This window comes from Mastomys coucha, unplaced genomic scaffold, assembly GCF_008632895.1.
Source record: "Mastomys coucha isolate ucsf_1 unplaced genomic scaffold, UCSF_Mcou_1 pScaffold12, whole genome shotgun sequence".
Taxonomy (NCBI): domain Eukaryota; kingdom Metazoa; phylum Chordata; class Mammalia; order Rodentia; family Muridae; genus Mastomys; species Mastomys coucha.
Genome location: NW_022196894.1, coordinates 36,095,878 through 36,113,495, shown reverse-complemented (window position 1 = coordinate 36,113,495; position 17,618 = coordinate 36,095,878). Strand labels below are relative to the sequence as shown.

General features: G+C 40.0%; 1 protein-coding gene across 3 annotated transcripts in view; it reads right to left on the bottom strand.

Annotated features, from left to right (window-relative positions):
* Positions 1–17,618, bottom strand: part of Gsk3b (glycogen synthase kinase 3 beta) — a 153,979-nt gene that overhangs the window by 61,812 nt on the left and 74,549 nt on the right. For all 3 annotated transcript variants that reach the window (XM_031363852.1, XM_031363851.1, XM_031363854.1), the window contains exons 3-4: positions 16,853–16,936; positions 3,340–3,450 (exon numbers count right to left, since the gene is read on the bottom strand). In XM_031363852.1, the coding sequence (XP_031219712.1) occupies positions 3,340–3,450; positions 16,853–16,936 (195 nt within the window). The remainder of the gene's footprint in view (positions 1–3,339; positions 3,451–16,852; positions 16,937–17,618) is intronic.

Genomic DNA, 17,618 nt, shown 5'->3' with positions numbered 1-17,618 from the left:
TTGAAATATGTAAGCTGTTCTGAAAACCATAGTATAGTGTAAAAACATGAAATAAACAATACTACTAGAGAGGCTGAGATAGGAGAAGCATGATTTCAAAACTATTATGTGGTACACACCATGACACTGTCAGGAACAAACAAGTAAAAAGTATATATGGATTGTACAATATTGGACATATTTCTCCAATTACCAAATTAGAGAGACCATTGGATGACAGTCAACAAATTTCTAATTCCTCATATTTTTGGATTTCAATCAAGATATGTTAATAATATTAATTTTCCTATTAAGATATTAAGAAAAAGTAATTGTTATTTCCTGTTTTTGTTGTAAGAGGTGAAATTAGGTTTGTGTGGGTTTGTTGAAAGATTACATTCTTGCTTCTTCTAGGGTGTAGTTTTTCTCCTTATGTTGATGTTTTCCATCTATTATCCTTTGTAGGGCTGGATTTGTGGAAAGATTGTGTAAATTTTGTTTTGTCATGGAATATCTTGTTTTCTCCATCTATGGTAATTGAGAGTTTTGCTGGGTATAGTAGCCTGGGCTGGCATTTGTGTTCTTGTAGGGTCTGTATGACATCTGCCCAGAATCTTCTAGCTTTCATAGTCTCTGATGAGAGAAGTCTGGTGTAATTCTGATAGGCCTGCCTTTATATATTACTTGATCTTTTTCCTTTGCTGCTTTTAAAATTCTTTCTTTGTTTAGTGCATTTGGTGTTTTTATTATTAGGTGATGGGAGGAATTTCTTTTCTGGTCCAGTCCGTTTGGAGTTCTGTAGGCTTCTTGTATGTTCATGGGCATCTCTTTCTTAAGGTTAGGGAAGGTTTCTTCTATAATTTTGTTGAAGATATTTACTGGCCCATTACCTTGGGAGTCTTCACTCTCTTCTATACCTATTATTCTTAGGTTTGGTCTTCTTAGTGCATCCTGGATTTCCTGGATGTTCTGGGTTAGGAGCTTTTCTGGTTTTACCATTTTCTTTGACTGTTGTGTCAATGTTTTCTAAGGTGTCTTCTGCCCCTGAGATTCTCTCTTCTATCTCTTGTATTCTGTTGGTGATATTTGCATCTATGACTCCTGATTTCTTTCCTAGGTTTTGTATCACCCGGGTTGTCTCTCTTTCTGATTTCTTTATTGTTTCTATTTCCATTTTTAGATTCTAGATGGTTTTGTTCATTTCCTTCAGCTGTTTAATTGTATTTTCCTGTAGTTCTTTAAGGTATTTTTGTGTTTCTTCTTTAAGGGCTTCTAGCTGTTTACCTGTGTTCTCCTGTATTTCTTCGAGGGAGTTATTTATGTCTTTCTTAAAGTCTTGTATCATCATCATGAGAAGTGATTTTAGATCTGAATCTTGCTTTTCTGGTGTGATGGTGTGTCCAGGATTTGCTATGGTGGGAGAATTGGGCTCTGATGATGCCAAGTGTTGCTTATTTTCTTAACGCTTGTCCCTAGCCATCTGGTTATCTCTCGTGCTACATGCCCTTGCTAAATCTGACTGGAGCCTGTCCTTCCTGTGATCTTGGTTGTGTCAGAACTCCTCAGAGTCAAGTTGTCTCTGTGATCCTGTGATTCTGGGATCCTGGGCTTGTTAGAGCACCTGGGAGTGGAGCTTCCTCTGGGTGTTGTGGGACTGGCTGCGGAGTTTGTACCCAAGGTCTGCTCAGGATACTGGCCCAGACAGACCAGGCAGTAACTCACACTTCTAATCTCAGCACTCAGGAAGCTAAAGCAGGAGGATTGCTACAAATATCAAAAGTTCCAGGGTGGTCTGAAGTACAGGGTAAGACCCTGCTGTAGCATTTTCTCTGTTCAATCACATTAGGGTAGTGACAGGCCTGTGATTGGACAGGAACAGAGAGGTAGAGCAAGAGTTGGAGGAGGAGAAGGGTCAGAGAAGCAGGATGGTCAGAGGAGCAGGAGGAGAGGTCCTGAACATGGAGGACGATGAGGACAAGCCAGACCCCACAAAGTTATACAACCAAGCAAAGGTTTTTACAAAATAGATTAATTGGGTTAGAATACTGCCTTTATTATTTGGTTCTGAAATTATTGTATTGGCATCTTGTAAACTGTGATTTTATTATTATATAAATCTGATTGGATATTAAGGCCCTTAAGAGTCATGCTTTACTTACCGCGTCTTAGGCGCTATTTAGATAAATGATTGTGGGGGTGTGTAAAGAGTTGCATAAGAGCGAGATGTAGCTTGCTGGGAGAAAATAACAAAAACCCGCTGGAACTTAGTATTGAGGCCAAACAGTATCGGCCACATGAGGCCAAAGGGTAAATAAAGTTTGTGGGGTGGATTCATTTTTTTATATTTCCTGCAACAAGACCCTATCCACCCCTTCCCTCTCACATCTAAAAAGAAAAACATGCTTCCAATCATCTACCACAACTGTAATTAGGATTATACTATATAAATTCCTAGCTACACTGCTATAGTTACATGAAAAAAAGAGGGAATTAGTATTTGATACTAAAAACTAAATAATATAATCTGTTTAAAAATGACAGTTTAAATCTCTACGATGAATGCAATAAATATGTCCACAAATCGTAATAAAACATTAAAAATGATTATACTGATAACTGTTTAAGTTTATTTAGTGGTTCATTTTGGTATGTGGCACAATGAAGAAATTGAAAAGTAAAATGATGCTCTGGGGTTGGGAGACGTCTCACTGGTAAGAGCATTTGCTGTGCAAACACTAAAACCTCACTCTCAATCTCCAGCACCCATGTACAAAGTTAAGAGTAGGTACTTGGCTGCCAGCCCAGCACTAGGTGGGAAGACAGACTGAGACAAGCCCCAACTAAAAGCTTATATAAAGATCAGGAAGAGACCAGCTCAAGGTAAAGGTGAAAAGCACAGGGTCTGCCTCTGGCCTTTCTCCTGTGTTCTATATCCCCACACCACACACACAAAGGTGTCTGGCTATCACAATTAAAATCTTCAATTGTGAAAGCTTTATCGTATTCTATCAGAATACTTATCTCAATTCATTTATCTCATGAGCATGTGTGTGCACGCACATGAGACATGCTCATGGAGGATTAGAGGACAGCTTCACAGAGCTGGTTCTCTTCTACCTGGAGGTTCCAGGAATAGAATCCACTTATCAGCCTTGCACAGCAAGCTCCTCTAACCGCTGCAGAGTAATGAAAGCTTTAAAAGGGCCTCCACGCTTCAAAGCTGTGTACGAATTTAACATAATCTTGAGCTTGCTGCTTTTACAAGGAGTGACCAGTGTCAATGGGGTTGATACATCCCAACCCTATCCATGGCTCACAGTAAGTGTTTTGTAAACTGGAAGGGGTTCCATCATCACATACCTTGACATAGATTACAGGGAGTGTCTGCTTGGCTCGACTATAATGTCTGGCGACTCTGTACACTGTCTCCGGAACATAGTCCAGCACCAGGTTAAGGTAGACCTCATCTTTCTGTAAGGTTTTTAAGAACAAAAGAACAAAAACAGATTAGAGACTGATCTGAAGTATTCAAGTTAGAGCAAATTCTCTACCTACCTCTTATTCAGATGTATAAAGAAAAGCTTCATTCATATGGTTAATTTTAATTATACAAATTACTTCTGAATATGAGCAGAACTGTACAAATGCATCTACCATACTTTATAATCCCAGTATAGTTAAGAGTTCCATCATATTGCTTATACATGTTTTATGTCAGCTTATCATTTATCATAATGTTTATTGTTTTCTAGGCTGAAAGTTCAATGTCTTTTCTCCTATCAGGAAAGATTGCTTGAAGACAGCATTGAATCAAAAGCCAAGAAACCAGGCTGCTAGCCCTGGCTCTTCTGCCAACTGGTGTTTATAACTGATGAGATATCTCGGCTTCAGTTTCTTCAGCTCATGAGAAAGGATGAACTAAGTATTCTTTGAAATGCTACAGCATCCACACAAATGTTTTGTTTGTCTGGCAGTCTAGATCACTTTGTAGATCACTAATATATGAAACAAACTTATGGCAATGAGATCATACCAACAAGTCAATTAGTCTCCAATGTAGCATCATAAAGACAAGAGTTCAGTGTCAGTCAAGAGAAAGAAAGGCTTTACAGCCAAACAGGAAAAGAGAAGAAAGCACTAGCCACAGCCGTTCTCTTAACAGCACCAGTTGGGTAAACTGAGGAAGAAAAATGTAGTTAAGGATTAGTATTGGTTAGTGAGTGGTGAAACTGCAGGTGACTGTTCAGACTTGAGTCTGAGTCAGTGTTCTGGGTACATCTCCTACAGGTCAGACCTGCTACAGGAGGGAAGGATAGGTGAAGGTATAAAGTTACCCATGTGGAACTCTTTGCTCTACTCTCCCACTTTGTGACTAAGAACAAGTGTAAGTTTCTTATCTTTTAAATGAAGATTGAAACAACAGAGAGAAAATACTATATTCAAGAACTGGGTACAGAGCATTCCACAGAGCTCAAGAAACATCTTTTTTGATGGTCTTCCTTCTTCCACAGCCTACTGGAATACTAAGGTCTGTCATGATCATCAGCACAGGGGGAAGCAAACAATGACACCAACAATGCTGATTATCTTATAAACACAGCTCTACCCAACCAAGTAAACATTGCCTATGCTGTTTTGGGAATAAAATGACAAGAATCAAGTAGTTGTGGCAGTGACTGGGTAGCTTGTAAAATAGCTTGCAAAACTGAAAGTATCAAAGGAAAAAATACGTGTGTGTTTTTCATAACTCTGGTGATACTTATCTTTCTACACAGCCTAAGTCAAAGTAGCCTGGCTACAGAGAAACCTCAATTTTGTTGACTGGTCTCATTAAAGCATCATCAATAAGCTAAGTTGGAGTTGAGAGATACAGTCTATCTTGGTTTAAATATCTAAAGTCCCTTAAGAATTTTGGGTTGGAGCAGTAATGCCTTATGCCCAGTGCTCAGGCTCATGAAGCAGAAGCAGGAGGATCTCTGTGAGTTCAAGGCCAGCCTAGTCAACAGAGTGAGTTCCAGGACAGCACAGTGCTGGGTATGACTGGAGAGATGGCTCAGTGGTTAAGAGCACTATCTGCTCTTCCAGAGAACCCAAGTCCAATTCCAGAACCCACACAGCATCTCACAACTGTCTGTAATTCCAGTTCCAGAGGGATCTTGACACCCTCCTATAGGCGTGCGGGGAAAATAACAATGCACGCTGAATGAATGAATGAATGAATGAATGTGAAATTTGGGTTTAGGCTGCAGGTGGTGGTACATGCCTTTAATCCCAGCAGAGGGATCTCTGTGAAGCAAAGCCAGTCAGGGATAAACAGTGAACCCTGCCTTGGAAAAGAGAGAAGAAGAGAAAGAGAGGAGGATGGGGATGGGGGTGGGGTCCCTAGGTAGGTTTAAACATGAGCAAACATCAAGAGAGGAATAGACCAGTTGATTTATTAATTTTCACTAGATAGCCCCAAGTTTGTTCTTACAAAACTTGTGTTGAGAGTTGGCAGGCAGTGACTCAAAGCAAGGCACAGTCAATCTAAAACTATTGTGCTCCTCACTCTGCATTTCTACTGGTAAATGCATCTGTATATTAAGAAGCTAGGACAAAGTTCTTAAAAAAAAAAAAAAAAAAAAAAAACTCATGAAACAAGATTCTAGAACAGTGGTTCTCAACCTGTGGGGCGTGACCTCTTTGGGTCAATTTATAACAATGAAAATGTATCCTAAAATCATAATACTTACATTACGATTCATAACAGTAGCACAATTACAGTTATGAAGTAGCAACAAAAATAATTTTATAGTTGGGGGTCACCATAACATGAGGAACTATGTTAAAGAGTTACAGCATTAGGAAGGTTGAGAACTACTGCTTTACTGTAAAATAAATACTGTAAAATAAAAACACGAACATAGAAAGGTGAAACAATACAGCAAAACTTCAAAATGCACTCAAGTCTGAAACATCCTGGGAATCAACACGGCATTACAAAAGATAGGAAAGGCTGGTCACAGTCCAGACAGGCAGTGGGTAAGTGGGATGGATGGATGGATAGATGGATATGTTCTCCAGCTGCTTAGGAGGGTGACAGAAAAGACTATTAGAATCCAGCAGGACCCTGGGGTGGGGTGGGGGTGAAGGGAGGATGGGGGGGTAGGGGTTGGGGGGTGGGCACTCAGTGGTTCAGAGCACTTGCTTTTGGTTTTATTCCCAGGACCCACATGGAAGCTCACAAGTGCCTACAACTCCAAGGAGATCCAATGCCCTCTTCTGGCCTTCGCCACTACCAGACATACATGTAGGAAAAACACCCATATACTTAAAATAAAATTTAAATTAAAAAGCACAGAAAACTAAGTTAAATATAGATGACAACAGCTAACACCAACCCCTCCTCCCAAAAACACAGGAAACATGGGCATGATGAAATTTTGTGTAAAATTAATGTCAGGCTACATTTTTCAGGTACATGTGAAACATAAATATAATCACTTCATGTTTAAATTCAGAGGCCATTCTCAAAACACTATGAAATATTCTAAAGTCTTAAAAATTTCCAAAATCCAACACTCCTGGACCTGCAAGCTCAAGAGAAATTTAACTTGTGTTACTAGGACCCAAGCACAGTGGACCTCAGGAGTTAGAAGGCCAGTTAACACAGACATCAAAACCTTTACCTAAAAAAGTGCTAAATTCAGGGGTTCTTGACAGAGTTTACCATGATTGACACACTTATAAGAAACCCAGAAGTGTGAGCAATACTAATTATGGTTACAGCATTTGCTAATGGATCACACCAAGAAGGAAGGACACAACAATCAAGGATGAATGTTGAATGTTCAGTGGAGGGTTCCAGCCGTAAGACTCCAGGTCTGTCCATAAGTGTTATCATTTGGATCAGGAGTTTTAACTACTTACTTTATATTACACTATTGGAATCTCAAATGTCCCTCAGTGACTCATACACTGAATGGTACTGGGAGGTGGTGGAAACTTTAAGAAGTAGACCAAGATGGAGGAAGCAGGTCACTGGGGTATGCCTTTAAGGACAGTACCTCGTCCCTGCTTCCCAGTGCACAAAGCACAGCACATTCCATCCATCTCCAACAGTCTCCATTACAGTAGCACTTGTAGCACTGCTCAACGGTCCAAATCCAGCCAGCCATGAGCCTGGAAAAGTAAGTCACATACTCTAATACAACAGTGGACAGGCAATGAGTCAGCAACCCTGCTGCAAAGGAAGGAATAGTAGAAAACCAAGACCAAACAGGGATGAGATTAAATCCTAAGATGTTCATCTGCACTCCTCCCACCAAGTGTCAGTTTATGATTTAACTAGATGCATTCACAAACAATTCGCAGAATGTACTAACCAAATAAAAGCACCAGGAGACAGGTCTGACAGTCAGACTGCAATCTCTCCTTTTAATCAGCCATCTAATTGATACCACTCACAATGGCTTAAATGGAAGAGCAAGTACAGACTGTCAGGCCTAAAAGGCCAGACTGAGTGAACTCTTAATGTGAAATTCACCAAAACAGAAAGCCTTAAATTTAGAGCATCAATATAAAAAGATCAACCAGACAAAATCAAGACCAAAGCCGATGGTCACCTGGAAGGTAGACGACAGGTCCGACTGCCCAGAACTCACGGGGGACCACCATGGAGGCACTCCTAAGTGAACGTAGGAGCCTTAGCAGAAGTGCTACTATGTTCAGACCTACACAGGAAACTCCTCTGCTCTGCATAGTTCAGGCCTCATTACAAGTACTGACAAAAATCCTTTTAGGTAGCGCAGTTTAACAATGCAGAATGCATAAAACCATGTCTGCTAGAAGGCCAGAACTCCAATTTATTATGCTACAAGAAACATGGAAGCTTAAGTAATGTTTTTTGTTAAATTTAAATGTTTTAATGTAAATAACCATGGTATAAACTCCTGAACTCCTGAGAACATTCAACTCTAGAAAACATGTAGGAAAAGACAGTGATATTTCACATTCTCAAAGTAGTTTTTAAATTTTTTTATTTGGAGGTTTCTGTAAAGATTATTTGGGGGTCTCATATTTACGACAGTATTTTAAAAAGAAAGAATTCCAGGATTCTCCACTTCTGGGATTTGTAATTTTCTAAAACTCTGGTTTGCTGTAGTCTCAAAACAATTTCCTGTGAATTGCCAGAAAATTCAGCAACTGGATGTAAATTAAAGCGAATGACAAAAATACGCATAGAAGGAATTCAGCCTTAAATGCAGCTCACCAGCACGAGTAAGCCCCAACATCAGAGCCACTGCTGAGCCTCCAAACCTGCCTTAGGATTTGCTCCTACAGTGTCTGTGAGAGCATCCTCTCCTACAGAGTGGATCTCACTGAGAAACTGCCCAAACTTAGGCAGTGTGTAATTATGCAGCACTTCTCCACAGAGGCTCAATCGGTCCCCCACGGAGGCCAGGTTTAAGATATACAACTCGGGCATTTAAATGGCACGGTTTAACACCACCTAATAGTAGCAGCAGGGACAGGGACAGACTACAGCTTATCACTGTAAAATGTAAGATGGTTCTAGCACCCCGCCGTACATGACTTATAAGACCAAGGAAATAAAACGTCTTGAGGCCAAAGCTTTAAATAGACACAGTATCATTCTAAAATGTTCATAGAGGCAAAGCAGTGATTCAGAGTTTAGTAATAAGAAGACAGCCAACCCTGCATTCTCAGAATTTGTGGGCAAACCTTGTAATTAGTTGTCCTTCCTCTGAAGAGTTGTGCAGGGCTAGTGAAGGACAGACACTGTAGCAATAGTAAAATGGGCTGAGGATTAATGGGAAAGCTCTTTGCTTGAAGAACTGTGGGAGAAGATGGAAAAGGAAGGTACTGTGGTTTGAATGAGCAATGTCCCCCACAGGCTTATGTGTTTGAACACTGAGTCCCCAGCTGGCGGCACAGTTAAGAAAGTTATGGAACCTTTAGGAGACCTGGAGTAGGTACACCACCACCAGAGGCAGAGTTTGAGGTTTAACAGCCTGATCCCACTTTCTATTCTCTCTCTGTTCCCTGTGTGCATATAAAATGTAATTGATCCATTTGTTTCCTAGGTGTCAGTCAAACTGTGCTCCTGCCAACACCTTCCAGGCCATCATGGATTACTTCCCCTCTGTTTCTCCCCTGGTTGTTTTTTGCCAGGGCACACGGCACTCTGCAACAGCAACAGAAGAGGCGAGCACAGAAGGTAGCAAACACCTAACAGAAAATGCAACAAACATCTAAAACTAACTTCAAAATTTCCAACATTTTATGTGGGGGGAAAAAAAGGCCTTACAAAGTAAACCTTGGAGGATGAGGCAGATGTTAAGATATTAAGGAGGGAAAAGAAAGGGCACACCTCTAATCCCAGCGCCCAGGAGCCAAAGGCACTAGGCTCTAGGAGTTTAAGTTCAAGGCTAGCCTGGTCTACACAGCTCACTCTACGACAGGCAGGATGGCAGGACTACACAGAGAAATTCTGTCTCAAAAACAAAACAACAAAACAAACAAAAATCAACCTCAACAACAAACCCAAGATACTAAGGAAAAAAAGATCAATTTGATAACATAAAAATACAAAAGTCATGCTATTCAAAAGCAAAACCAAACCAAACCACACACAGACCATGCCCCCAAATTGCTTTCAGGCAAAGGGACTGAATAATTTGTTTTTTTTTTTTTTTTAAAGTACTGACTTACAGACAATAAGAAAACACAAATATTGAAACTGAAGAAAGATGGAAGATGCTCAACATCACTCATAATTACAATAACAAAATGAAAATAAAAAAATCTACAATTTTCACTTCACAAATGAGTTAGGAAAATCCAATTTGAGAAAATGAAGTATTAGTTCTAAGCTCCTGGAACCTTCTGAGAAGTCTGTCAGTTAAAACACTCAGGCAAGAGAGACTCTGACAGCACCTGACTAATACAGAAGTAGATAGAGGCTTACAGCCATCCACTGAACTGAGTACAGGGTCCTCAATGAAGGAGCTAGAGAAAGGACCAATGGAGCTGAAGGGTTTGCAGCCCTTAGGAGGAACAACAATATGAACTAACTAATACCTTCAGAGCTCCCAGGGACTAAACCACCAACCAAAGAGTACACATGATGGGGACTAATGGCTCCAGCAGCATATGTAGCAGAGGATAGCCTAGTCAGTCATCAATGGGAGGAGAGGCCCTTGGCCCTGTGAAGGTTCTATGCCCCAGTATAGGAGAATGCCAGGACCAGGAAGCAGGAGAGGGTGGGCTGGTGAGCAGGGGGAGGGGAGAGGGAACAGGAGTTTGTTTTCGGTTTTGTTTTTTTATTTTATTTTAATTTTTTTTCTTTTTTTTTTTGGAGGGGAACCTGGGAAAGGAGATATTGTATAACATGTAAATAAAGAAAACATCTAATAAAAAAAAAACACACTTAGGCAAAAGTGAAGCTATACGGACCCCATCGTGACTTAGCATTGTTATTTCTTGAAACTGTCCATTAAAACTATGTGTGCCTATGTGTATGGTACCCTTATGTGTGGACAAGATGACGTATTTATGAAGAGTAAGGAACTAAAAATAACCTACATGCCTTATGTCCTCACTGCTCTCTGTGGCTAGGATATAAAGTCTACCATCAAAAGCAACTTGGGGAGGGATGATTTCAGCTTACAACTCTCAGGTTGCATTCCATCACTGAGGGAGTCAGGGCAGAACTCAAGGCAGAGAAGCTGAACCCATGGAGACGCACTACTGATTGGCTTGCTCAGTTTATTTTCTTATACACTCCAGGCAGGACCCCAAGTTTCCAACATTTCTGGGGCTTTTCTTTCTCTCCTCTTTCCCCTCCCCTAACCCCCACCTTTTCTTTGTTAAAACTTGGGTCTCTCACAGCTCAGGCTGGCCCCGAACCCTCATGTTTAGGCTAGGATGTCCTTGAACTCCTGATCTTTCTGCCTCAGCCTTCTGAGTGCTATAAGGTTGCAGGTGTGTGTTAGCATGTACTTTTGTGCTTATACCTAGATATTTACACAAAACAAAAAAAAATGAAAACTTAAAAAGCAAGAATTGGAAAATAACAAAGACCTTAGAATGATTCTGTACCTGAGACTTCCATGGATAAAGTCTCAGGATTTCTATTGCTTTGATAAAATAGCATGATTAAAAGCAACTTGGGGAGGAATGAGTTTGCTTCAGCTTACAACTCATGTGTATCACTGAGGACGTCAGGGCAGGAACGCAAAGCAGGAAACTGATGCAGAGACCATGGAAGAATGATGCTTACTGGCTTGTATGGCCTGTTTTGCCTGCTGCTCTTACAAATCAAGAACCACTTGGCAAGGGCTGAAACCACCCACAGTGGGCGGGGGCCCCCTCACATCAATCATTAATTAAGAAAATGCCTCACAGACTTGCCTGTAGGCCAATCTTATGGAGGCATTTTCTCAATGGAAAGTTTCTCTTCCCAAATGACTCTAGCTTGTGTCAAGCTGACCTAAAATTAACCAACACATATGGCTACTAAGTATAAAAAAACTGAGTGAATTTTAATCTCACTAGAGTGATTTTTCTCAGTAACAAAGCTTATAACACTGCCACATTCCTTGTGGCAGTTATAATTAACTTTTTTTAAAAGAAAGGATAAAGTTCTCAGAAAACTTTAAAGATCATAATATTTTAAAAGAAAATAAGTATTGATGTTATTTTCTGTGACTCTAGTTTAAAGTACTTTGGTGTGCTCTATAATGTGTAAGTGCTACTCCTTTGTTGTGTGCTGTTAATATGATGCACCCACAACCATGCGTGTTTAGTCTATGCCTCTGTACTACAGCCTGGAGCCAAGCTGGAAGCTTCTATTTCATTCAGCTTTTAGATCTAACAGTAATTTCTCAAAGCAGTCCAAGAGCGAATGTAAAAGTCATGAGGAGGCCAGGACGACAAGGAAAGAGAAGAGGCCGATTTAGGATCTCAACGATGAACACTCAACTTGTAAAGTAATTTGGTGTATGGAAACTGTCCTAAGGACATATAGCAAAAAAAAAAAAAAAAAAAAAAAAAAAAAAAAAAAAAAAAAAAAAAAAAAAAAAAAAAAAAAGACAGTTAAGAGACTCTGCTAAGCTTGGTAAGACACCTAGGATGTGGTACTAGAGCCACAACGCACTGTTGACGAGGTACAACACTGCAGGCTGCAGAGCACCACATACTGGTAAGTGCATCAATTCAGCAGGGTGTAACTATTCTACACATATTCCAGCAAATGACAGAGCCACAAACATACAAAGGCAACACTGACATAAAGCAAAGGAGGATGAGTTCCTTAGGAACTGTTGGAAACCATAATATACCATCTTCAAATCCTGCAGAGAAGTTAAATGCTGCATCCAACACTTCGCCCTAAGAGCAATTACACACTCCTCTGAAGCACACAGGAGATTAAACATGACCAACCACAGGAAGTCACACGACAATTTCAGTAAGTTTAAAAAGAGTGGAAACCACATAGAATACCTTCTCCAGCCACACTGGACACTAGCACCACAGACAGGAGGAGACTGGGAAGATGGCTCAGCTGCTAAGGAAGGTACTTGCCATCAAGTCTGATGACCTGAGTTGAATCCTGAAACACACGGTGGAAGGAGAGAACTGACTCCCATAAATTGTCTTCTGACCACTGTGGTGCATGCATGCACATACAGATTTGAGGAAACCTTACAACTATTATTGCCATACAACTGCTGTTGTTCAATCACCATCACTAAGCTATTTTAAATGTAACATTTCTATTGTACATCCTATGCTGAATAATATGAAATCTTTTTATACTCTAGATTCAGACTCCCTAGATTCTACTCCTAAACCCCATTTAGTAGCTGTATAAATCTGAGGTAACTTACTATCATATCAGTGTGGTTTGCTTCTGTAACATGAAGGCAAAAATAGGATTCTTCATAGAGGGTATCATACAGTATGAGTTATGAACAATAAGTGAAAGGCTCATGATATGATCTAATGACAACAAGAATTCTATGAATTCATACCATTACTAAATACAGTAATTTATTAAATGGTAAATTAATAATGTGGGGTTCACAGTCCAATGCTATCAGTAATGGGTAAACATTAAATGTGTTCCTTACAAAATCCCAAATGTTAAGAGGTAGGAGGTAGACTTATAAAACTGAGTAACTTGCCCAGAAGCATGGTGCTACTGCATGCCAGAACTGTAAAGCTAACCCACCTTCCAGCTACAAAGCAGGTCATCTACTTCATTTCCAAATGTTTAACCTTCATTTTCTGAATAGATTATTGTCACATGTCACCTTTACTCTTTCCCGCCCCAAAACCAGTGTAAACAGGTACATTTAAGCTTAGCGTAATTCTGCCCAATCCCAGCACTACATAAAGTTACTAAAAGTGAAACCAATTGAAAGTTTTTCTCTTTACTCAAACAACTTATGATGTGATTTTTTTTTTTTTTTAAATGTATGTGAATACGCTGTCACTGTCTTCACACACACACCAGAAGAGGGCCGCAGATCCCATTATAGATGGTTGTGAGACATCATGTGGTTGCTGGGAATTGAACTCAGGACCTCTTGAAAGAGCAGTCATTGTTCTTAACCGCTGAGCCATCTCTCCAACCCCAATGTATTTTTACATGCAAGATAACTCAAGAGAAGATAATTTAATAGAACCTGGGGTTTCTAGAGGCAGAATATGGCTTTATAATATATCCTGGATCATAAAGTTCTGTGGAGTGAGCTATAGTTAAGGACAGGCAAATATCTGTTGCCACAGAAGAGCTATTTTGTAGTTCATTTATTCTATCACAATTCTTCATAAAATTTCATTAGGATGTTTTCTACAGCTAAATACTAAAGTGGTGAAAAAAAATCACTTCTGTAAACTTGAAATTCACAAAATTAAGTCTAAAATTTCCAAATTCCCTAAATTCCCATTGTTATCTAATCAAGGGAAGGCACTATTCACTCTAAATGAGAGCTCCTGAAACTTACAGGGTGAGCTACAATATGTTAATTACAACATGCTTCAGTTGCTACAGCAAGCAATAATCCCAGCAAGAATGTTCACAGTCTTGATTCTGACTGAATAACTCCTAGTTACAATAGCTAGCTAGCACTGCCCTCATTATACAAGCAGAGAGTTGACTGCCTAAAGCAAATATCTTTAAAGCTGTAACAGGGAGACTAGAGCCATGGTTTGCAGAAACAGCACTGGCTGAAAAAGCCCAGAGTGGGCACTGGAAAGATGACACAGTGTTTAAGGGCACTGGCTGCTCTTCCAAAGGACCTGAGTCTCATTCCCAGCACTTTCGTGGTAACTCACAACCATCTTTAACTTCAGTTCCTGACCTGACATCCTCTTTTAGCCTCCACAAGTACTGCATGCCAGTGGTACACAGGCACACATATGCAAACCACTCACACACATTAAAATACAAAATCTCAAAAAAAAAAAAAAAAAAAGTTTAAGCCAAGACTGATAGGATACTGAGAAAGAAATATTCCAAGCCAGACAGAGAACTTGCACAAAGACTTAGAGAGACCTGGAAAAGGGGGTTGAGGGTGAAGGAGGGGGTAGGCAAGATAGGGGAACACCTAACAAAAGTCTAAAAGACCTATGAAATTGAATTCAAATAGATTCAAGGGGGTGGATAAAGCTACAGAGTGACAGAAACCAGGAACAGAAATTTGGGGAGGGAAAATATTCCAAACCAATAAGTATCTTTTTACTTTGCTAAAAAGTTAAGATCTATTACTTTTAGTAGAGACAGATTTATTGCTCTTCTGATAAACTTCCATTAGATGGCTGACAGCATCTGCGAGAGCAGTCATGGTAAACAGAAAACTAAAGGCAAGGAGGGAGAAATCCCCCTCTGCGGCTGCAGCGCTCATAGCCTAGCCAGTCAGCTTTCAGTCAGAATGATGGAGCCTCCTGGGAAACCAAAACCTGAAAAGTCACTTAGTATCCTGCAGGCCTTGCTCTCTGCCCTTTCATTTCCAAGTTAAATGTGTTAACATTTACAAAGCATTAAAATAAGGCCTGATACATGGGGACTATATTAAAGTAATTACAATACAATATTTAGAGAATTTTTGAAGAGGCATTTGCAAATGAATCTATATGTTATCTAGCAGATCATAAAATACTTAACTCTGACCTTTACTCTCCTCTCCAGGGCACTACAATGTCTAGCATCTAATAATAAAGAAGTTATGAGGATACAAAAATCCCATTATAAAAATGTTGTGGACATCGGAGATGCTCTATAATCTTATTTGGGACAGGGAAAAGTAAAGACATGCCAGAATAAACACTAATGGGCAGTTTGCTAGAGTAGGAGGGATGAAAAACGTAGTACCAACCAATCGCTCTAGAAACAAAGCCCCACCACACACTCTGAGAGTTTACAATTCCTAATATAAGGAGAAGGATCTTAAAAGTAAAAAGAACTAAGAAACAAGTGTTAATATTAGATCAATTTGCTAATTATGGTGGTTAAAACATACGTTATGACAATAATTATAGATCTGTAGACATGAACTTCACAAACACAAAGTAAGTATCTTCTTGTATTATAGGTCTGAGGTAAGAGCAATGGTTAAGGACACCTACATAAAGTTCAGTGAAAACTGTAAAAAATAGTTATACTAGAATTTCTGTAAATTCAGAAGGAAATGTAGGCCTAACAACATTAGACATTACAAGCATAAAATCTGAAGTCCAAAAATATCATGTGATTTCATTCGAGTAACTGGGGAAAAAACTCAGGCACTTTGGTTGTTCCTTTGTCACTTGCCTTGCTTCTTTAAACCAGTAAGGGGGATGGGAGGGGCGGATGCGGTAGAAAGACTGAAGAGGTCAGGAGGACAGTGAGGGCAGCAAGGAGGAGAGTGAGAAGTATCCTGACGTCTCCTAAGGATACCAGAGGAGGAAAGTGGGTGGCTTACCCTTATTTTCACAGAATTAAATGTGATCAGAAACATCTTTCAGTGTTTTTCCCTGGCTAAGCAAAACCCCCTACTTCCCCTTCTCTTCTAATCAACTTCCAATTAACATAATGACATAACTTTCCTTCCCCTAATAAGCAGACAAACTATCAGAGGGTTCCATAAGAACGTATGCAACACAGAAATAGGAATAAAAATAGAAATGTGCTGGAGAACTGAAGACAAGTTTACTTTAAAGTAGAAGACCCCTGCCCCCTCCATTTTTAAAGGTCTTAGAGTTTAAGACAGGGCTGCTGCTATACAGCACTGAATAACCTCTCACTTGAGAGCGAACATCTCAACCCTTCAAGTACTCAGGTTCTAGACAGACACCAGCACAGTGAGCTCAGAAAATTTGCTTTCTTTTTAAATTGTGTGTTGGGGATGTGGGGCAAGAGGAACCCACATGTGCAAGAACACAAGCCCATATTCATGTGAGGAGGCCAGAAGAGGACATGCAGTGTCTAGCTCTATTAGTTTCCTGAGACGTGCTCTCTCTCACTGAATTTGAAGTTAGGCTGGCAGAGAGCAATCCCCAGGAATCCATCTGTCCCATGATCCCACAGAGCTAGGCTACAGGTGTAAGCAGCCATGCCAAGCTTTAACTGCGGCTCTGAAGACTTGAACTCAAGTCCTCCAGGTGTGTACCAAGAGCTGTGAAGCTGCCTCCCAGCATCCCCAGGGAGATCCCTTAAAGTTCACTCTTCTCATTCATATTTCCACACTATCATCAACTGCATATCTTGGGTTCAGAATCCCTGGTTTGTGCTATGAATTCTCCTAATCAATTAGCAAAGCTAGTTGATGGAGGAACGGGGGGTTATTCCCACAAGAACAGTCAGTTCATACTTTCTCACACCTACCTTCTCGCCACTTGAGTAGAAGAAATACCGCAATCGGACTATGTTACAGTGATCTAGCTTTCTCATGATCTGGAGCTCTCGGTTCTGCAAAGGAAACACATAAAATATTTAAGGATAACAGCTCCTCATCATAAGGATCAAGGCACTTCTAAAATAACATTAAGCATAGAGACTGTGGCTGCATTATTAAGAGTAAGGAAGAGAAAGGTAGAAGATAAGTTCAGAGAGAAAGACAGTAGGGGATAAAGAGAAAGAACATCTCATCAACCATGGCAAGAAATTCAATTTCATTTAAATGTAAACGGAAGTCAACGAAGATTTTGACAGGTGAACTTAGGATCTGACTTACCATTCTGAAAGAGAGTTCTAAAAATTGAACAGAGTAAGTTTGAATAATAAGGGGCAAGAGGAACCATGAAACAGAAAGGATAATGGAATTGTAAATGAAGAAAGAAAAGATTATTATCTTAGAGCCAAAAAAGAGCTTTGAGATATGGTCATCTATATCAAAAGTTGCTACGAGATTAAGATAAAAACCCTAAAATCGACAATCTGGCTAACATAAGATGTCAATTTCAGAACAACAATGAAGACATAGACTAATGAGGATGAATTAAGTAGGTGTGGGAGGTGCAAGGAGAGATGAGGCAGGTTCAATGAGTTCCAGCTATGGAAAGATGACAGGTCAGGAAACCCACTCTCCCCAGACACCTGTACAGTACATGCCTCAGAGAGCCAAGGTCACCTCAGGCAAAGCAAAGGTACC